The sequence below is a fragment of the Lichenostomus cassidix genome, chromosome 11 (assembly GCF_008360975.1).
Source record: "Lichenostomus cassidix isolate B80296 chromosome 11, HeHo_3.0, whole genome shotgun sequence".
NCBI classification, from domain to species: Eukaryota; Metazoa; Chordata; class Aves; order Passeriformes; family Meliphagidae; genus Lichenostomus; species Lichenostomus cassidix.
The window spans coordinates 1337259-1360101 of NC_139492.1; the positions used below are offsets into that span (position 1 = coordinate 1337259).

The 22843-nt window shown below is 51.9% G+C and overlaps 1 protein-coding gene across 2 annotated transcripts in view; it reads right to left on the reverse strand.

Annotated features, from left to right (window-relative positions):
- Nucleotides 1–22843, reverse strand: part of ACSF3 (acyl-CoA synthetase family member 3) — a 50297-nt gene that overhangs the window by 21909 nt on the left and 5545 nt on the right. For both annotated transcript variants that reach the window (XM_085071352.1, XM_085071351.1), the window contains exons 4-6: nucleotides 14076–14230; nucleotides 13494–13639; nucleotides 7752–7864 (exon numbers count right to left, since the gene is read on the reverse strand). In XM_085071352.1, coding sequence (XP_084927478.1) covers nucleotides 7752–7864; nucleotides 13494–13639; nucleotides 14076–14230 — 414 coding nt within the window. The remainder of the gene's footprint in view (nucleotides 1–7751; nucleotides 7865–13493; nucleotides 13640–14075; nucleotides 14231–22843) is intronic.

The following is a 22843-nucleotide window of genomic DNA, read 5'->3' on the forward strand; positions in this document are numbered from 1 at the left end:
CAGGCAATGATAGCACAAAGCCTGAAGGACTCATCCAGCTCTGTCCTACACCCCAAGTCAGGCTGTGGAGCTCAGATGCCCTGCCAGGCTGCCCACTCTCTGCTGGAGCTTAACTGCCACCAGCACCTCCCTGTCCCCTCAGTCACCCCCTCAAGTCAGTCACCACCTTTGGTGGCCCAAAGCCTTGTCCCAGAATCCCAGGATCACTGAGGTTGGAAAAGCCCTCCAGGATCATTGCATCCAACCTGTCGCCAATCCCCACCTTGTCCTAGGACTGTGAGGTTTGTTAGAGCATTACCAAATTCCCAGGCAATCTGAACTTTCCTGCACAATCCTAATTAAAAATTCCCTGCTAAGTTGCATGTTTTTGTAAAGGCATTATCGTTCCTCGGAGCTCTGTGTCCTGCAGCATCCACACAAGCCTGGCAGGAGGCAATTTAGACACAGAACAATTTTCCTCCTGCTGGAAAAAGGCAGATTTCTGCTCCTCGGGGACACAGCACAGAGAGAGTAAGGAAAAAATAAAACCCCAACCTAAAAACCCCAAGCTCAGGCTGTAATCTGTGAGGCCACATTTCACATCTGTTTTTGCAATGTTAACTTTTATAAAAGGGCTGGGAATAACACAATCCATTTACTTTTCATTTTGAAGAGTTATAAATTTAAAAGCAAGGCTGGTGCACAGTGGAGTTGGAACACTGAAACTTACTTTCAAACAACCCAACCCTCTACTTACAGCAAATGCTGCTCCACTGAAAACAAAAGTGATTGTCTATATTTTTAGGCAATACTGACTTTTTAAAGTTACCAGCCTGATTAGCTCCAGATGATCCCAAAAGCACAACAGAAAACAAGCCAAGTTTGGGAAAGGTCAGTCCTCCCCGCAGTTGTTCCATGGACACAAAACTTCTTGATCTATATTAGCACCATAAATTAAATGTGTGACACTACTGCAGAGATGCCAACAGCTCTCCATGCTGCTGTTCTCATCCCTTGCATTTGCAGGCTTCTTGGGATGATAAACGAGGCGAGATGTCAGCACATCCTCCCTCTCCCTCGGCTCTCCTCGTTAGGGGAAAGCTCCTGATGTGCCCTCGTGATGATTCTGGGCTCAGGGCAGGCAGAGGACCAGGCAAAGACTCAATTAGTGGCCCACCTTGGGTTTGGTTTGCATCAGCCTCCCCTAAAAGTGGAGTTTGGGAGGCTGTGATGAGCTGACTGCACACACACTGCCCCACAACGTCTAATTGCTTCCCAGCTGAGCCATCCTGTGCTCCCCTTGGCTGGAAGGACTCTGGGACAGAGGCTGTTCCTCCTTCTTCAGCCTCTGCTTCAGCACCTCCCTGCCATGCCCAGGGCTCTTCCACAAACACCCAAACCTCCCCTCAGCTACAAAGAGGAATAGTCCAGTGGAATAGTCTAGCCTTGTTCCCTGCCCATGGAATGAGATAAGCTAAATCCTCCCAACCCAAACCAGTCTGGGATTCCATGGAAGCAAAAAACAACAACAAAGAGATGAACAGAGATCCTGAGGGTGCTGTGACAAAGGTGAGCTCAAAGGGAACACTTGTAGAAAGAGGGTTCTTCTCAACAGATGGATTCAACTTCCATGTGCAAGGAAATATTCTCCTGGGATCAAGGCTGTCCCTGTGATGGGAAGAGTTTTCAGCTGAGAAACAAGGGGACATGATGTTAATGTAACCTCTGCCTTCACTTTTACTAACAGGAAGAAATAAAATAGAGCTGTGGCCACAAATTAAAAAAAAAAAAAAATCAGAGGGCAGACAGAAAGAAGGAAGGAGATATAAATACATCTGAAAATGGAATTAATGCCTGAGTTGAGTAAGGAACTGGATGTGATCAATGAGAAGCAACTAAAATGTTTATACAGGAACAAAAGCAGCCTGGGCAACAACATGGAGACTCTTGAATTACTTGGGCAGGACACAAAACAGGATCCTGAGGAGATGAGAGAATTGTGGGGAAACAAAAATGATAACTGGAACATACACAAGTGCATTGCCCAGCACTGTGAGGGCTTTGGAAGGAGGTTTTGGAAGAAGCAAAGGCAAATGGAAAATGGGACTAAATGCAGTGTTTTTACCAAAGGTGAATTGTGCCAGAAATCCTGAGGGTTGGGGTTGCAGATAGAGGAAAAGCTGCAGATCTAATCCAGATTGCCTTCAAGAACACATTCCCCACACTGCCTGATGGGAGAGATCACAGAGCAGAGGAAAAGCTGCTCATGAGAGAAGGAATGGGGATGCTGGAGGTAAAGCTCACCATCGAGGTACCAATATATGAGGAAGGGATGGAGCAGGGACAAGAAACCAGGTGAAAAATCGGAGGAGAATTGTTCTGGAAGTGCAGGAGCACTGAGGACAGAGAATGAATTGTTCTAGGCTGAGGTCTGAACAGGATAGGAAAGGAACAATCCAAGTGTTCCTCTGGTTGTTCCTCTGAGAGAGGACTCCCTGGGCCAGGTCATGTCTATCCATGGCCATTTCCAAGCACGGCTGGCACATGCCCATCTCTGGCCCCTGGAGAAGAGCCAGCTACAGTCAGACCAGCTGTTATGGAATATCTGGATGGGTGAGAATCCCACAGGGATCCATGTGCCAAGCACCCAGACCCACAGCACCCATGGGGAACAGCCATGTCCTCTGAAAGAACCCTGGCATCTGAGTGGGCATCTCCCCACAGCTCCTCCAGAGACCTGGGGTGAACATGAGTGAGGTGGAGCTGCTCCTGGTCCCTCAACAGCCAAGAGTTCTGGTCACAACCACAGGGGACAGTGCCAGCTGCCCCCAGCCCCGCCGAGGTGCTGCCAACCAGCAGCAAGCTGTGAGCAGATGGCACAGACCCAGGGGACATGGGGAGGAGGAGAAGGACAGAGATGCTGGTGGCTTTGGGGAGGGACAGCCATAGCCCAGCCCGTTCCCATCCAGGCCGACAGCTTGCATATGGATAAACAACGAGATAATTACAACCTTTGGGAGGGGGGGAAGCCCATGGCACAGCGTCCTGCTGCTGCCAGCTCCTGCAACCCATCCGTCCCTCCGCAGCCTCGGCACGAGGAAATTGCTCGCCATAAAAGCCCTGGCTACAGCCCTGCCTTGGCTACAGCTGGGAAGCCACTTAGCTATTGATAGCCCCCCATTGTCAGCACCGGGGCTGGGCTTTCGTGAGAGAGAGCAATTTGGGAGAGATGCAAAAAAAAAAAAAAATAGAAATCCAACAAAAATGACAACCCAAAAAACCCAACAAACAAACAAGTAAAGAAGGAGAGAGACAATACCCGACAGCTTGCAGGGTTTCCAGGCCTCTGCCAGCTGGGAAGCTGAGCGTATGAAATATGCATTGCACTGAACAAAGCAAACTGAAACGTTCAGAGCTGGAGAGCTGTAACCCTTTCCTGGGCGCTGGAGCCACAGGGAGAGCTGCCAAAATTTCAGGGGAAAAAAAACCTCAGGGGAAAAAGCACTCTGGGCTGTGGGTAAGGATTACTGAACCTGAATGGTCAGATGGGCTCAGCAGACTAGGGAAGGTGGAAAGCTGAGGAATTGCTTTGGATGCCAGTGGCTCCAGGAGCAAGATGTGGGATGACTCAAAGTGGCCAAGGGCTTGTCCCTGACATCCACCTGCACACCTCTGCTCCCCAGGGATGTGTTGGAGGAGAAGCACTTCTGCCAGCACTGCCAGGACAGCATCTCTCCAGGGCCAAGCTCTGTGTCCCCACACTCCTGCCTGTGACTCTGATGGGACTGTCACCTCCTGCCCACGCTGGCCTGTCACAGGTGTCCCCAGGCTGCTGCACATCCTCGACTGGAACAGACAGAGCAGCGAGCAGATCTGTCAGGCTGGAGCACCTTGTTTGGGTGTTGGCAGTCCCGGAGCAGCCCCAGGCAGCCTGATCCAGCCCGATCTATGTGGCTCCATGCCAGCTCTGGAAATGAGTGCTTGCAAGGTGCAAAACACTCCGAGGGAGCAGAGCAGGAGCTGGCTGAAAAGCTGAGCAAATGGGATGAACAGAGCACAGGGTCCTGAGATGAGAGGAGACTGAAGGGCTGGAGCACGTGCGGGAAAGGAATCCAGCACTCAGTCAAGGGATGGGAGAAAATGCAGGGAAGAACAGAGATCCAGCAAACTTTCAGCTAAGTAGATTATTGATCTTCAGGGTGTGCCAGGAATCAACTTTGCAAATTACAGAGGTCCCCTGCTGCAAGCTCAGGCAGTTACCGGATGGCAGAGCAGGAACTCTCCTCAGCTCCCTGCCACTCACACGCCTTCCTCATCCTCCTCCTCCTCCTCCGCCGCTCCTGTTTGGATCACACGTGTCCAAAGGGCACCGGCACGAAAGGAAAGGGAGTGACTGTGTTAGTGGGGAAGGAACAGCTCGGAGAACGCCTGCTGAGGTGGGAGCAGAAGGCAGGAACTCAGCCCAACGCGAGCGCTGACCTTGCGAGGCTCTGCAGACAATTCCCTTGGCAAAGGCAGAGCTCTCTGCTCGCAGTCAGGAGGGCTCTGCAGGCACAGCCGAGGTGTGAACGCCTGGCAGATTGCCCTGACAATGCCTCAGCCCTGCACAGAGATCACCTGCTGGAAGGAGCCCAGGGAGGAGAGATGGCTCAGAGCCCAACTCCTACCGGGGTGCTCAGCACCCCAACTCCAACCATGGAATCACAGAATATCCTGAGCTGGAAGGACCCACAGGATCAGCAACCCAACTTCTGGCCCTGCACAGAGACCCCAACAATCCCATCCTGTCCCTGGCAGTGCTGTTCAAACCCTCCTGGAGCTCTGGCAGCCCATTCTCTGGGCAGCCTGTTCAGTGCTCACCACCCTGTGGGGTAGAACCTTTCCCTGATATCCACCCTAAACCTGCCCTGACACAGCTCCAGCTGCTCCCTTGGGTCCTGCCACAGGTCACCAGAGGGAAGAGATCATACCTGCCCCTCTGCTGGCCCTCACAAGGACGTTGAAGACCCTGAGGTCTCCCTCAGCCATCTCCAGGCTCAGAGCCCTCCTGCGAGGGAGAAGAGGAACGATTCGTTCATCCTTCTCATAAGAGGCAAGGAAAAGGCCACAGGGTTATCTGGTGGCACAAGCAGGGTGACACCAACCACCTCTTCCCAGCCCTGGGCCAGCCCCTGCACCATGGAGGAGCTGCTTTAAACAAAGCCAGGCTTTTCTCAGACTGCTGGAGCGTGATGAGCACTCGGACTGTCAGATCCGCCTTGTTTTAAATAAATTCCACTGACGTTGTCTCTCCTGACATGAATTATTAACCAAGCATGATGCACACAGTGCCAGCAGCAGTGTCTGGGGCAGGCTCTGAGCAGGTGAGGCTCTGCCTGGGACCGCAGGTGTGAGGCACTGGAATTCCAGCATCCCTGTGAGCAGAGGTGTTGTCACCATGGCTGCCACCTGCCCGCCCGCGCGGTCACACCAGGGAAAGTCACACTCCGTGCCCAGGGCATAAAAAAACCCAAACTCCTGCCATCTCCACGCATCCCTCTGTGCCAACACATGCTGGGAGCAGGGACTGTTCTTCCCACCTTGTGACAGTCCCAGGGACAGTGGCAGCTGGCTCTGCTCTGCTCCTGGAAATGCTGTGGATGTCCTGGAGGTACCCAGGCAGCCACTCTCTCCTAGGGTGGCCTGAACAGATGGGACCATTGCTCTCCCTTCAGCCTGAAGAAACTCCCAGTTAAGCTGGGACAAGAGGAACGGTGGGTGAGATGGGGACAGCTTTTCAGAGAGGGACCAACCCCTGAGCCAAGGCCCAGAAGCAAATTACCACCTCCCCACACCCTCCCTGCCTGATGACTTGAGAATTCACCAGAACATTCAACAGATCCCCAAGGGAGAGCCTGACGGAAAGCAAACCATCAGCAAGGGGCAGGGAGCCAACGCCAGAAGAATTGTGAGCCGTGGGGCTGGAGCATCTATGTGAGAAATCACTGCGTAAAGGGCAAGTTCTTTGCCCCCAAAATAAGCAGCCTGAAGCCAGAGGAAAGAGAAAAGTTATGTGAATCCCAGCTCAGTGAAGCCCTGAGGAGGTGGTGGGCTTCCAGCACCAGACACATCATCTGACCCCTTCTCTGGTCACTCAGTGCAATGAGAAGGAAGGGGAAGGAGTACTGAGCAGAAAAAATAACATTCCATATTTTTATCTCTCATAATTCAGTAAAACAACATCCACATTTCATCCTGGAAGTAGCTGCACTTTGGGGATTCTCGTGTCTGAGACCTAATTTGTAAAGCGCCCAGGGATCCCTGAGGGGGAAAAAGCATTATAGGATCATTATTAAAAGGGACATGTTATATTTCATGTCTCAGTTCCACTCAAGTGGGGAAAAAAAGGCCAAGAGCAAACTCTGGGATGAGAGGACAAACCTGTGAAACATAAAACTCATCTAGGGAAGTGACAAAAACAGGACATGGGGAGTCTCCTGCTTTGCCCACTGCTCAGCCATGCCACAGCAGTGACACAGAGTAAAGAGCAGAAAAGAGGGTTTTTTTTAATAAAAGCCACAACCTGTGGTCCCTCTCAGCTGTCCCCTGGGCTGTTCTACATGTCTGGGGTGGATCCAGCTCCTACAGCACCAGAACACAGAGCACAACCTGAGCACAACCCACCCATGGGGCTGCCCATGGTCCTGCTGGCTCCTCCTGCTGCCACCACATCATTTAGACAAAAAAAGTTTTCTTGAGCCTCTCGGCAGTGCTTACACCAGCAGTGTCTCCTTTTAGACCCTCAGCATGTAGGTGGCTGGATGAGAAGCCATTTCCCTGGGGAAAGAGTGAAGGAACCTATTTCAGGTTGAATCTCACGCCTGCCTGTGTGTCACCCACGCTGGGTGTCACTGCTGGGGTCACCTCTGTCACACACAGCATTTATCTGCCCAGCCAAGCCCAGCCATCACCAGGGGATGGATCTGCCACAGCAACACAACACCCACAGTGAGGCTGTGGAGGGGAGGTGGCAGGAATGCAGACCCTGCTCAACCATTGCTGTGGGAACAGACAGCCTGGACCTTGGGCAGCCCAACACGGGGCAGATCAGACTGCCCCATCCCAGACACCTGACCTCTGGCACACCAGAACTGCAGGTGCAGCTATCATGTGGAGCTCAACAGGGAGCTGGACTTCTGTGGAAACCTGATGGGTTTCCCCCAGTGCTGTCTCAAAATGAGCGCAACCCCCAAGGCCATCAGCACTGCCCTTCCAGCCACAGAATCACAGAGTGGTTTCGGTTGGGAGGACCTTAAAGCTCATCTTGTTCCATGAGCAGGGATCTTCCACTAGACCTGGTCTTCAAACTGAAACACAGGAGGTTTAGATGGGATATTGGAAAGGAATTCCTCCTTGTGAAGGCATGGAGGCCCTGGCACAGGATGCCCAGAGAAGCTGTGGCTGCCCCTGGATCCCTGTAAGTGTCCAAGGACAAGTTGGACAGGGTTTGGAGCAACCTGGGACAGTGGAAGGTGTCCCTGCCATGGCAGGGGGTGGATCTGGTTGGGCTTTAAGGTCCTTCTAACTCAATCCATTCCATGACTGTATGGACAGCACTTGTGCAGTCCATAAAGCACCACAGCTACAGAAACCCACAAACAAATACCAGAAACTCAGTGATACAGAACTCCTGGGAATTAGAGCAGTGCAGGCCTCACTCCTCAGGGTTTCAAAGAGCTGGGAAGGAGAGAACTTTCCCTGAATGAACACCTTTTCACAGGGCAGAGCAGTACCTGAGTGCTGTGCTCATCCCCCTGGGCGTGGATGGTGTAGCTCCGAGCTCCGTCCCTCGTGCTCTCGCTGGCGATGCGCACTTGCACGCCGGGCAGCGGGGTGCCCACCGAACCTGCGGAGAGAACAGCCTCCTGAAATCACAAAACCAGGGATGCAAAAGAGCAGCTGCTCGTCTATCAGTGGCATCTGCAGGCTGTGCTGGCACTAAGGAATGTCCTGGCAAGGGGTGACCCTCCAGGAAGGTGTTGGTCCCACCGTGCCTGCGTGGAAATGGCAGGATGGTGCTGCTGTTTGCTGGGAAGGCAGTGCTGGAAATGCCTTGGAAAACAGGTATGTCTCCAGTCTCTCTTGGCCATTCTTTGAAGACATCTGCACAGCTTCAGAGCTCAGGAATGGAGCTGTTTATTTTCTTTTCTTTTAAATTTTTTTTTAAAAGGCATCACAAAACCTCCACAACACAAAACCTCCACAAAGCTGTGAAAAGAGAGAGCACAGCGATTACTCTGCTCCTCTACAGCCTGCACCTGACAGGGGAAGCAAAGGCTTAACAGCTGAGAATTGCCTGGGATTATCTCAGTTTTAGGAGACATCAATAAAGTGGATAGAAAACATCACAGGAGAAAAGCAGGGATCAAAACCACACTGTTCTTCCACAGGTCTCAATTTCAAAGCCAAGGAGCTGTCACAGTGTCACAACGACCACTACTGAGCTCCAAGCTGGTCTGTGACCCAGAGCTCCCCAACCTGCAGCATTCCCACCCCCTGGTTTAGTGCCTGTTCTTCCTGGGGAGCACCTGAAAGCTCAGCAGAGAGAGCAGCTCTGCTCTGTGACCTGTGGGATGGCAGCTGCTGGCTCAGCAGGTCTCACTGGGCATCTCAACAGCACGAGACAGCTCCTGTGGCAAAATGGGGTCTGTGACCTTCATCCCCTGTGAGCAGGGAGAGGGACAGCAGCTCACAGCAACCTGTGGCTCAGAAGGACTGGACAGGCTTGAACTTTAGTTGGAGAAACTTTTTGCAAGGGCCTGGAGTGACAGGACACAGGGAATGGCTTTAGACTGCCAGAGGGCAGGGAGAGATGGGATATTGGGAAGAAATTCCTCCTTGTAAGGGTGGGGAGGCTCTGGCACAGTGTGCCCTGAGAAGCTGTGGCTGCTCCTGGATCCCTGGCAGTGTCCTGGACAGGGCTTGGAGCAACCTGGGACAGTGGAAAGTGTCCCTGGCATGGCTGAGGGATGGAACAAGATGAGCTTTAGGATCCCTTCCAAACCAAACCATCCTGTGATTCTATAAATTGGTAACTGTGCTCTTTGTTTTGAAGGATGCTCCATTTTTTCCCCTGAAGAGCCTGCTGTTGATGCTTTCCAGGTCTGCCAGGATCACCTTGACATTGGGAATTCCCTGGAGCAGGGCGTGCAGGACCTGCAGCTCAGCCCTGTCTTCGTCTTGTCCCTTGTACTTCAGGCACTTGGGTTCAAGTGGCATTTTCCCTGTCCTGGCCTCGTTCTCCTGTGGAAGCCCTGGAGATGTGCTATCCGTGACATCATGGTTTTGTCTGCTACATTGGTCAGTTGCCATGGAAATGGATATGTCGTCGTAGCCCAGATTTATGGCATCCCTGCAGGATCAGCCAAGAGCAGATGGGCTACGAGGGAGTGAGATTTTATTGCAGCGAAACTACCCGAACAATTAGCAAATCTGGCTGGAAATAAACACAAAGCGACGTGGCAGCTCTGTGATCCGTGTCTGCCCCGCTCAGAATTGCCTTTGGCACTCTGGGACAGCACAGCCTCACCACCAGCACCCTTGGGCTGCTCTCACCTCCTGGCCAGACACTGCCAGGACTCAGAGACAGAGAGATGCAGCAGGGGCAGCAGGGAGAATGAGCCAGAAGTGCCCTGAGGTACCATGTCGAGGTATTTATGGAATCAGAATCACAGAAGTTGGATCCCACATGGATCATCAAGTCCAACTCCTGGCTCTGCACAGGACAACCCTAAAAATCACACCATATGTGTGCTAAACAATCTTGCACCTGCCATGGGAGACTCCAAGAGGCCTCCAAGCAAGTAACAAGTCACAGAAAACACCCTGGGTGTCGCAGGGAAGGGTGCTGCAGCCACCTTCTAAACTTCTATGGGAACAGTTTCTTCAGGGTGAAAAACACCGTGTGTGAACAGACTCCAATCTGCCCACAAAACATGGCATGTTTGTGGGCAGACACCACAAAGGCAGTCCTGGAAAGCTCCTGGAGGGAGCAGAAACCAATGCAAGGAACTGCCAGCGACTCTCACAGACCTGGAATTTTTCAAATCGAGATCAGCCAGATGCCTTGCTGGAAGATGCTTCTTCCCTGGATGCAAGCTGCTGACCCCAACATGGAAATGGGCAGTGACTCATGGGCAGCAGGACTCGAGGATTAAGGCACACTGCTGGTCCCAGCCCTTGGGAATGAGGAACCAAAGATCAGCACAGAGCTGGCACATCTGAGGAGGTGACGTGTTCCCCACGCAGTTTCAGATCACAGATACTAACACAGCCCCACCAGTTCCTCTCCTACTTGGCTAAAATAAAACCAGCGTGTAAAACAAGTCCCTGGGGGAAAGCTGCTTCCTTATGTTCAGTCTGGAGAAGCTTTTCTGGTATTTAGGAAAAATGACAAACTTCGAAATCAACATCTGTAAAGGCTGAAAAAGCTCATACCATTGATCAGAGCTCCACAAACCTGACTGGATTAATAGCATTTGGGCCAAAACAACGACTAGAGCTTCCCAGCCCATCCACCGTGTCAAAATACACCCTGTGCCAACTCCAACAGGTCAGCAGAAATTTGGGCTCATTCCCAACAGAACAGCACTGGAGGCTCTACCTTCACCGAGACCACAACCAGGGTGATCACAAGGGGGTCAACACTCTGCACTGGCTTCCTGTTGTGCCCAGCCATAATCCTGAGGGCAAATTGGGGAGAAATCCCTGCTCCTTCCCCTCTCCATCCCTACAATTTGCAGGCTCGTGGATGTTCAGCAATGCTGGCACCACACCCGCTGTGTCGCCGGGCTGCAGGCAGGAGGGGGTGACACCATTCTTCCCTCACCCGCTCTCCTCTGTTTAAAAAAGTTGTCAGCTCTTCCCAGATAGATTTAATTGGCCCCGTGCTCTGTGTCCTTCGGTATCTGGGTAGCTGTGAGCTGTTGTGTGCCGCGGTGTCCCGGGAGGATTGGAACAGGCCAACGATAAGGCACTCAAGGATCTCACTGTCAACAATACACGGAGTCCCCGCTGTAGCAGCCATTAGCTGCCTCTGATCTAAACCTCCAATTAAAGTGGTGATTAGGCCCAGTGAGGCATTCTCCGGCCATGAATTATTCATCTCCCTTCACAGTAACAGCACCAGGGGGGATTAGAATGAGAGCTGGTGAAAACAGAGGCATTTTAAGCAGGGTTTTAACCATATACAAGCAAACATTTATCTTTCAAATCTTTCATCTTTGCTGCTTCTGGAAATTAAAGCTCCCACACCCCCATCCCTGCCCCTTCAGAGCTGTGCTGTGGGTGGAGAGTGGGGACATTGCTGGTGACTGCAGCAGGGACATGGCCAGGATGGGCAGGATGGGCAGGATGGGCAGGGTCCAAGGGCTTGACCAAGTGTCTGAAAGTGGGCAAGGGAAGCCCCAGGATCTCTCCTCAGAGGCTTCTGAATCGCAGGATGGCTTGAAAAAGACGTCAAAGCTCATCTCATTCCACCCCTGCCATGGCAGGGACACCTTCCATTATCCCAGGTTGCTCCAAGCCCTGTCCAGCCTGGCCTTGGACTCTGCCAGGTATCCAGGGGCAGCCACAGCTTCTCTGGGCACCCTGTGCCAGGGGCTCACCATCCTCACAGCCAAGAATTTCTTCCTAATATCTGATCTAAACCTAAATTTAAGTGAGAAGCCATTCCCCCTTGTCCTGTCACTCCATTCCTTGTCCAAAGTCCTTCTCCATCCTCACTGTAGGCCTCTCAGGAACTGGAAGACTACAACTAGGTCATCCCAAAGCCTTCCCTTTCCCAGGCTGAACAATCCCAGTGCTCTCAGCAGAGCTGCTCCATCCCTCTGATCATCCTGGTGCCTCCTCTGGGCTCACTCCAACAGGTCACAGCAGTGGAGAAGGACATGTGCTGCTCTCACTTCAGGGGAAATCCTCTGGCTGATGTCCCCTGCTCCCAGCCCACCAGCAGCTGACCCTGGGATGCTCTGTGGTACCTGGTGACCTCCAAGCCAGCCTCTCACAGGGCACCAGATCAAAAGCTTTTTCACAGCTCCAGTAAATTATGCCTCAGCTTCACCCATCTGCTTCCCAGCTGACACTTCCCGAAATAAATTAATCAAGCCTATTCAATTATAGCCTCCTTTCTCTACGGTCTCTCGCTGATCCCCACCTTTGTGAGACACTTCTCTCCCCTCTTGGGGCTGCAGGAGGCCCTGGATGGGGTTGGAGTGACAGTCCCCAGCCCCTCTGCTTTGGCTGCACAAGAGGATTTGTCCCCAGGTCCCCTGCAGACCTCTGGACCCACAGGGATGATGCCTCAGGAGCACAGCCAGAAGCTTTGGGGCAGGAGCAGCCCTTCTGGGTGCCAACTTCTGCATTGCCATGTTACTTTCAGTCTTATTTCCTTTCTCTTTTAGTCTCCTGGGGAATTTCTGGAGCCTTCACTCATTTCCCCTCCTGAAAATCAATAAAAAGCAAATACCAGCTGGCCACAGGGACAGTGACATGATGCCTGCCCTGTCACCCCGGGGCTCACAAACAGCTCGAGCTCCTGCAGATGGGAGTCTTGTTTTTCCTGCCTGCAGAGATGGTGCTTCTGGAGGAAGATAAAACTGGCTGAGGTGGGGTAAGGGAATGACAGTTACCCTGCAAAAGTAAAACAGAGCTTGTATTTCAAGCTGTTCTCAGGCTGAGGAGTCAACGAGGGGGAGTTTTGGCTTCTCCTCTCCCTGTGTGACCCCTGTGGGACCCAGCTCCTGCACCCCATGGGACTGGGGTGCTGTGGGAAGCTGTGACACCCAGGACACCCCCTGGGGTGACACCAGCTCCCCAGGAGGCTGCATATGGTGCCATGCCTGCACAGACAGCCTGTGGGGAGGCAGGTGGCACAGGGTGGGCACACAGATGGCCACGCTCCAACCACAGGGAGAGAGAGTGGGGGCATTTTATATTTGCAACGTCTCAGATCGATTTATTTCTAGGCTCCAGAAAGTAAAGCTCTGGAGAGGAATCACAAAGTGTAGCTCAGAGAAGTGGGGGGAGACAAGGAGAGAACAGGCCCAGAGTGTACAACGAGGTGTGACAATTCTGAATTCCTGAAGAGGCAAGAAGCAGGCACTAAAATAAGAGTGAGCAGACGTCCTATTTTAAGTGTTCAGCACTGATGGGTTGGACAAGCACTGCTGCATCCTGTGTGACACCACCCAGAAATACAACTCCAGGCAGCAGGAGCTGAAGAAATGCTCCTTCAATTCACTAAGATTTTGGGTGTAATAAAGCATCAGTCTGGAGTGTGCCAGCCTGGTCAGGTCAGCTCTGCACACACAGCTTTGATCCCTGGGAAATCCAGCACATCCACGTCGTGGATTCCAATTCCAAGTGCCAATTCCCTGGTTCCTCCCGTGGCCTCTCCTCACTCATGTGCAGGGAAAACCCCAAACCACTTCCCAGGAAATGCCTCCAAACAATGGGCACCCTCTGGAGACTCCTACCTGGGACACGGACTCCATGCAAAGGGTTAGAAAGCGCCATCCCAATCTCAGTCATGCCATACCTCTCCAGCAAGGTGTGCCCCGTGATGCTCTTCCACTTCTCCAGGACAGGCACAGGCAGGGCTGCTGAGCCTGACACCATTAACCTGCACAGGGAAAGGCCAGTAAGAGAGTATCCAAGATCACCTTTGCTCCAGGGAATCTGCAGCCTAACACAGAAAGCCTGCTCTATGTAAAACCTGCAACCCCAAAAGCTTTTTAACAGTACCAAAGATGTCTCTCACACTCTCTGTCTGTTATGGGGTTTAAGATAAGCCAGGACAGTCTCCTAAGAGAGATCCTGAAGTACAAGGCTGGGCTGCAGGACAAAGCCCTCAGCCATGTGTTACACAGGGTGACACACATAACAAGCCCCTTCTGGCTTTCCCATGCAAGAGTGGCTCATAATTAAATAATGTCACCCTTGTTCCTGTCAAAAGGAGACACCAAAGCACAACAACCTGCACTGAAAGAGGTGATGCTGAAAGGAAAACCTGGAGGATCCAGTGAGCCACCAGCAGCCCCTGCCCAGAGCTCACCCACCTGATGTTCTCCTGGCAAAAGGCACGGATGAAATCCTGCACTTGGGGCTGGGTGAAGTGCTCATCATAATATTCCATCAGCTTGGCATAGATGCTGGGCACTGCCATGAACACACTGACACGGGGAGCTTGGGAGCTCAGGAGCTTCTTCCACACCTAGGAAGGAAAGGAATATACATGGATAAAAATACACCTTTGCTATCTAAGACTTCCTGGAAGTACAAAGAGCTGGAAGCTGATGTGTGCCCCTCATCCATGTCCAGAACAAGCTCCCAACTTCCATCACGCCCTTATTTCCCAGAGCACAACGTTCATCTCTCATTCCACCAGTGGATCCTCCACCCACCATCACACCCTTGAGATGATGGAAATGGCAGTTTTTAGTCCTGTCATGCTGCAGCCAAGAATTTGCTTACAAAGATGGAAGCTTGTGGCAGAATCAGTTCATTCCCTTCTCGTGCACAGCTCTTAGAAGGCTGCACAAAGCCACCAGCTTTCCAAAGCATGGGAGCTCTTCTTTGGAAAGACACAGCCACAATACACAGGTAGGAGACCATGGACTCGAACCTCTGAGGCAAAAATGCTTTGAATAGGATGGCAAAGTCAGAAAGAGGGAGACTCCATGAAAATGGTGAGTGGGTGCAGAGAGCCAAGTTCCCAGTGAGCCCGGAGGAGCTATCAGAATCCACAGGTAAACCAGTGGCAGCAGGAGACAGCAGCTTTCCAGGAGGGCCACTACACCAACCACACTCTTCCTGAGAGGAATGTTCCCTGTGGGAACAACGTTCTTCAGCTGCAGCTTCTGCTGACCTGTGGGAACTATGAATGGGGACCAATTCCAGCAGCCAGCTCTGCTGGGACATGGACAAAGACCTCTGGAATGAGCAGCCAACAACGGGTCAGAGCCATAAATGTCACAATCAAGCCCATTCCTCCCACACCTCACCACTCTCCCCCCCAAGTAAGCTCTCCCCAAGCCAGGAGCAATCCAAAGCCATCAATAAATCAGAGGTGCCGCTGATGGGTGCCTCTCTGCCCGTGCTGCAGTCCCTGCCCCGCCGGTGACAAATGTATTCCCTAACAGCTCCTGACACCGAGCGCTGCCTGGGCGCTCCCCGCGCACGCTCAGCTGCACACGAGTGAGGCAAGGCAGGGATTGATTGAAGGTGAGCCAGGGATTCTCCTTCATGCTGTCACTCTGCCCCTTCCCTCCGTTCTGCTCGCTCGGGCTCCGTTTCATCCCTTTCTCCTTGGCTGCGCCTCCCCCTGCATCTCGCACTCCACTGCTCCAGAACAATCAGCTCCTAAAAAATCCCTCCCAGCACCGGGTGGTTGTTGTTAATAGAGCAGGACACGTCCACAAAGGCACTGACCCACCCAACAGGAGGGAGTTCCTGCTGTCTCCCAGTCCAGAGATGGCCCTCGGTGGGGAGAGAGGAATGCTCAAGGTGGAAACCCACCAGACACCTCGGGAGGTGGGACATGAGTGCTGCAAGATCCCCTGGGAAAAGGAAAGCAGAACTGGAATGTAACTTCCTGCACTGATGGGAACATTTCACTCCCTGCAGAAACCCACTTACCAGCAAGATCCTTACCAGCCAGATTAGGTAAAATTGCATTTAGAGGGGTATAACCTCCCCCATGCTCCTCCCAACCCCTTTTTTCCCAAATATCCTCCTCATTGTAGGCAGCAGGATGGAGAAGGATCTCTCCAAAGCCAGGGCTGAATGAATCTGCTCTCCTCAGCCTGGTGCTCCTGAGAGACATTGCTGTGGGCAGGGAAGGATGTGTGATGGCAAGCAGGGATCAGGCCAGTGCCGAAGGGATTGAAGGGAAACAGATGCTCAGGGGTTGTTCAATCCTTGCCGTGTGATTTTTATTTTTTTTGCCTTCCCAAGTCCCGAGCAGCTGTGGCAGCACAGGCAGACTTCCAGTCTGGCCACGCAGCAGAGTTTTTGTCACATGATTTTGGATTTGAAAAAACCCCAAGCCCATCCAAACAGAGCAAGTCTCTCTTGCACCCCAGAGTCCCCTGTCCCGACATGCCAGCTCAACTCCTGCCTCAGATAAAATCCTCCCTCCTGCACTCCAGCCACGGGAGCAGCTTTTTCCATGTCAGTCCAGCTCGCCCCAGCAACAGCCCTTTCCTGAGGATAAGCAGCTGCCTTTGGATTTGTGCCACCAGCTGCCGGGGTGATCTGCTGACAGCCAAACCTCTCCACCTGCTCTGCTCCTGCTCAGCCAAATCTGGATCCTTCCCATGTGTTTTAGCAGGACTAAGCCGTGGTACAAAGCTGGCAGCTCTGAGTGCTCTGCAGAGCCCGAGCTGGCCGGAGAGCTTGGCACTGCCCAGCCAGCTGGAACAGCTATTCCTGGCTTCTAACTGGAACTCCACGCTTGGAGAGGAGGATGTGGGAAAGCCTCATTACCTGGGACTAATCAATCAATCAATCCCGTGCAAGGGGCCAGCTTTGTCCTTCCAGCACCCAGCATCCTCTGACTGTGTCAGGCTTGGAGCAGCACAATCTGTCTCCTCTTGTGTTATCCCACGTGTCACTGTCACCACGTGAATTCCCTGAGGACAGGATATTGGCAGTCCAGCATTCTGTTTTGTTTTGCTCACCTGACACCTCAGGCCTCCAAGTGCTTTTAAAAAGCTGTGGATTCAGGATGCAAATGTGGCACTGTGTGCCAAGGCTGCCAGGCTCTGCAAAGGAGGGAAGCAGCAGCCTTCCAATGGAATATGCTCAGGAGATGGATCAAGATTCCTTTTAAGATAACCAAGGGCTAGAAACAAAAAGTTTCTCACTGCAAGAAAGCAAGAGTGGGAAAAGCTTCCCACCAGCAATAACAGCAGTGAATGCTTTAGGTCAGGGCTGCCTGTGCCAGCAGAGAAGTGGGAGACCTCATGTTCCCAAGAGCCTTCCTGTCAGCATGACATTCCTGATTTTCCTCCCCTCCCACTGCTCAAAAGCATATCATGAGCTGGCCAGTGGGATTTTGCCATCATTAAAGGGAAAAAAATGGAGAAAATTACACCAGTGGGTACAAAACAAGTGCAGCAAGACACAGCTGGGAAATTTTTCCCACATATTTTTCCCAACACACAGATGGTGAATGAGGATGGAAGAACCTCCAAGGGTTGGTCAGTCCATACAGCAACCTTCAAACCGAAGGGAAGAGAAGGAATCTCTCCTGAGGAAGAGATGTGAGCACAGAGGAGAAAAGGGAATAGCTTTTCCCTTTCCAGAGGAAGATGTGCAATGCCACGAACCAGCCAGAAACACCAAACCCAACACCTGGGCATCTTCTCACGCAAAAGGAAAAGAGAAGGTGGCAAAACCAGTTATATGCTAAACCATGTAAGATTTTTGGCTGATATAAGACTCCCAAACCAGCCAGAAGAACTGCAAGCTGAAAAGGAAGCAAGTACCAGCATGGATTTTTCCATCAGCCCACAAACGGATCACAGCCAGCCCATGGTGCTGCCTCTATTGACAGACACAACAGCTCCTCTCTTCTATAAAATTACTGTACCATTTTCTGTAGTAATTGAATGTTTTAAAACCTTTTCAGAAATAACAATCCTTCTAATACAAGGTTAACTCAGCCCTTTACTTCCCTCTTGCTTGGGGAGATGGGTCTGTGTTTTGCATCGAGCGCTGCCATGCAGGAAGCACCGTCGAGGAAAAGGGATGCCAGTGATTTCTGGAATGTCTGTGGGAGAAACGGGGCTGTGGCCAAACCAGCTGCTTGTTTGGTGAGACCCTGTGCCAAACACAAGGGTGGGAAGCTCCTGTAACTCAACAGCAGCAGCAAAGGAACTGCAGGGATTGCAAACACATCCGACACCGAATTATCCCAAAAAAGCACATGAGATTGGAGAGCACCAAGGGGAGCTCTGCTCTCTCCCAAGGACTGAGCCTCCAACACTTCACGAGCAATATGCAGAGAGAGGGAAACATTCTTCTCTTCAAAGAGAAATCAGGCCCTCGGTGGCTTCATCTCGTGTTTGTTATAACCCCAAACTGTTTGTGCTCTGTGTGACTCTGGTTTTAATCATTTATTCATCAGCACAGTTTGATGGCCCCTCTGCATTCCAGGCTGAAGCTTTTAAACCCTTCCTATGCTGGAGGCATCCTGAAAGGAGCAAGTGCTTTCCCTGGGACCTGGAAATATAAGTAAATATGACAGGCTCTGGTTCCATTTTTTATATTTCCCCACACACATCAAAAGCCATTACTAGGGAACAGATGCTGAGGACAGACGGCAGATCTGGGGAGACGGGAAAGAAAACCTCTAACTTTTTAAAGCCAGGTCTGTGAGAAGTGATCAAACATAATCCATTCACTAGTGACCTGCTCCTCCCTCCACCGACTCCTCTTTGAGTCTGAAATAAAATTACTCCTCTGAAGCCTCCCATTAACAGATGAAAAGACTTTCAGCCTCTCTCCAGCTGAAACTGGATGGGGGCAGCGATCCCCAGCGTGCCTGGATATTGGAGCTCAGGCTCCTCTGCTTGGATTTGCTTTTCTTTTAAAAATAAACCAAAAGAGCTGCCCAGAGTGATGTTTGCAGAAGTGACAGATCCAGGGGAGAGGCTCAGTGCAGCGCACGCTTCTCCTTCCCGCAGGCAACAGCGGCTGCTGAGCCCTGGATCTCCCTGTGCAGCCCAGCCAAGGTAGAAATCCCCAGCACCCAGCCCAGCCTGCCTCGAACAGACAACACCAGTGTCAAGGACAAAGTTTGCTCCCAGATACAGCACAGGCTTTCCTGGCCTGCAGGAATTCAAGGCTGTGAGCACACGACACAACAACGACCCTGGAGCAACACCTCCCACTCATCCTGTGCCAGGTCTGCAGCTCCCTCCCACCACGGGGAAAAGGTGCCATGGGGGATCATCCACTACCTTTGAGCACACAGCATTCCTATTTCCCTAGAAAGAAGGGTCCAAACAAGATGATTTTGACAGCTTTGAGTGCAGCAGTGTAAAACAGGGATGGTGTTTACAGGGTTTGATCCTCGGAGCACCTTAAGTCACACACGCAGCAAGGCTGGCACTGAAACAGCAGCCCTTGGAACTGCAGGGCAGGAAATCTGCATCTTGGCATATTTATCATGGAAGGGGTTGCAGGGCACAGCCAGGGCTGTCACTGCACAGGCAGCACATCACAGCTCAAAACCTGCCCAGCAGAGCCGAGCGGGCAGCAAACGCCACAACTGGGTCACCCAGAGTGGAGATTTCCATAAGCTTCTCCCATCACTCAGCAGAGCAAGTTTCTTCCTTCAGGTTTTTGAATACTCTTACTTCTCACGCTGCACAAAAGGCTGGAAGACCTCCTGGGATCTGATCTCGTGTTTATCAATGCAGAGAGCTGACAGGGAACCTTCTGCCATTAGAACATCTTTCCCTCAAGGAGAGATCAGGGGTGTCCAAGGCAAAGACAAGCTCTTCCTGTGTTCAAGCTCAAATTGGATCCTCTTTGGCCAAAAAGCACAGCAGAGGATCCTGCAAAGCAGACACAGACCTCACAACTTGCTCCAAAATGCTCCTGTCCTGAGGGTGCCTGGTTTGGAATGGGGACATCAGCATGTGACAGTCACAGCAAGCACAGGGGACACTCAGCTTCCCCAGGTCTGTCCCTGCAGGCTCACTGACACTTCCATGGAGCATCAGTCACACCTCAGGCTGTGCTCAGCCTCGGCAGCCTGAACTGATGCAGGGAGGGAGATGGAGGGAGGGAATCACTGGGAATGGATGCTCCAGAGGGTGCTTGGTGCAAGGTGAGCCTTGCACTCCTTCCTTAACAGAGACATCCATCTCTCCCTCCTCCGACCCCCAAAGTGCACAAAACCTGTACAAACACAGCACCTTTAAAATCCCTACTCCTGGACGAGAAATTCCCACTCCAGCACCTGGAACAGGTCGCAGCAGCTGAAAAATGCCAACAGGAACAGTGCAGCTGGAAGAGTAAGCTCAGCTTGGAAGCAGGTTGTGGTGGGAGGATGGCACAGGGATGCTGAGCATGCAGCTTGCTCTGGCTCCACAGGAGGTTTCTGCCCTCCCAGTTCTCACCCTTGAAAACTAATAAAACAACAACATCACAGGCAGCAGTGCCCCACAGAGCTGCTGGCAGGACACTCCTCAGTCTCACTGCTGTTCTCCTGTCTGCTCCATATCCACCTGAAAAGCTGCAAAGCCTCTCCCAATAGCCATCCCTGCCATTCCCAACCCCAGAAGCACAGGCAGGAGCATGGGGTGCTGCTCCCATGCTCTCCACATGCTCCCCTGTGAAGACACTGCACCCCAAGGAGCACAAGCACCAGAGGACTCAGTATATCACGTACGAGTCGACTAATTCTGGAAACTAAGGGTCCATTTATAAACCCTTTATTAATAAATGATTAATAGATGCAGCCATAGTTTTTAATAACTTGCAATAAAAAAATGCTACGAGAAGCTTAAGCAAGACAGTCTTAACAGATGGTGCTATAAAGTGAATTATAACATGTACAGTAGCTAGTGCAGAGTAATGGATGTCCTCATTTAATAAAAAGAATCTGATTTTATGCAGCAACTTTCATGCTTGAGGCACCTCAGCACACTTTAATGAGTCCTCGTGGCCTCAGCAGTAGCCACAGACATCAGATGCTGTTTTAGTGAGAGGAAGGATGTTGGTCAGGACACTGGGGCTACTCCACAGTCCTGATTTTTAACCTTCCCTTGGACAGCTCCCAAAAACAGACGTAAAGGTCTGAAAGCTGCCACCTCCTACCCCTGCACGGCGGGGAACGACAAGCAAGCCGTGGTCTGGGGCTGGGAATGTCTTCTCAGGGAAAAAAAAAAAAAAGAGCATTATTCCCACCACCAAAACCAGACTGCCATCTGTATCCACGACTATAAGGCACGCCGCAAATTATGTAATTTAATAAACACTGTAATAATAAAGTATTTATTTTGTATAATGAAGTGTTAGTGATTAGAAACCAAACACACATCGGGCGTGCTGCTGCGGTTTCTCTTGAACCTTTGCCAGTATCACTCAAGGCTAAATATGTCTGCAGCAGGTTGAGAGTAAGTTCCTCGCCTTGTTTTGATCAGCCTGTCAAGTGTTTTAGCTGCCAGTCGAGTTTCTTTATATCACACTATAATTGGCTGCTTTCTCAAGGTGCAGCCAAGGAAAAAAAGCACACGGCAAAAACTCGGGCTCCTTTGGCAAAATCCTCCACTGCTGCTTTGCTGAAAGCTGATTTCAGTAGCAAAGGGCATTTTGTAAACAGCTGGTGAAAATAGAGTGGAACTGAAAGGCAGCTTGCAATAAACTCCACGAGAAAGCCTTATTTACCCTCCCGTGCTGGCTTTGGAGTGTCGATCAAACCACTTGCAGCTCCCAGGGGAGGCCCTCGGTAAAATAAAGGGAATAAAAAAAAGCCAGAGAGGCAAATGCCATCCTTCAGAGCCCCTGTGCACCTTGCCATGCCACCCTCCCTGCCCAAGTTCAGCTCCAGGGTCGAGCGGCCACCCCCGGCGCTGTCCCCGTGTGCCCCCGGGTGTCACATCTGGGGAGAGCTTTGATCAGAGCAGGCAGGAGAGAGGTCCTGCTCCCCAGCTCCCGACCCCATCGCTCAACGTCAGCTCATTGATTTGCAGATGTCGGGAGGGAGCAGAGGAAAACGCCAAGGGTACGAGGGACCATCAATCAGCGGTGGCACAGGATGTGGAGCACCGCGCCCTCCAGAGGCTCTGCTCCAGCCTCTCCGTGCCAGCCCCGCCTCTCAGCGCTGCTCCAGCACAGCCCTGCTGCACCCCGAGCCTTTGGGGTGATCCTAAAGCCAGGGGAGAGAGCCTTTGGGGTGATCCTAAAGCCAAGATCAATTGGACAATTTGGCAGTGACCACTAGGCAGAGAGCACACACAGCCAGGGATCTTCCTGCCTTCTACCACAGCATCCTACCGATTTACTCTGGAAGGGCAGAGCTGCCCCTCTGGGGTTCTGGGGCTGTCCCCACACAAAGGATCAGTGCTCAGGTGTCAGACCATCCTGGCAGAAAGAAGGAAGTGAACGTTTTCTGTGGCTGCAGCTCTGAAAAGCGGAAATGAGGCATGAAGAATCACCCAGCCCTGCAGTCACTCGGGTCAGAGCTGGGCTCACCCTCACCTGGCAGCAGCACAGCCAGAGGCTTCCGGGTGTGTCCCACACCTGTGCACTTTGTCCTGCAGTGGGACAAACCCTCCCAGCGTGTGGATAAACACAGACAGGGAGAGTTACTCAGCACAGGCTTAACAGACTCCTTTGGCTTTCCCTGGGATTTCCTTTCTGCTCCGAGTGGCAGCAGCACCTGAAAACCCAATTATCTCTTAACAGTGACACCACCCAGGACACTGGGAGATGTGCATGGACAGATTGCACGGGGGCTGGGAAACGTAGAACCTGTTCCACCTTCACTGCTGCTTGTGCCTTTCCTTCCTCTCTTTCCATTGTGTGCCACTGCTGCAGGGAACAAAGGAGAAGCAGAACACTGGGACTGGTGTTTCCTGGCTCAGATAGGAAACAACATTCTAAGTGCATCATTCCAGTAAGGTTTCCCTCCTGCCACCTTTCCTGAAAGCTGCAAGAAGATCTGGATCTGCAAACTCTCTCTCACATCTCTGAGTCCAACCCAACAGCTCTGTTAACTCTTGTTTCTCCACAGAGGAAGAGTCATGTTTCCATGCAAGTGAGGAAAACCAGGGTTTCCCTTACCTGGGCTGCAAAAAACTCAATAGGC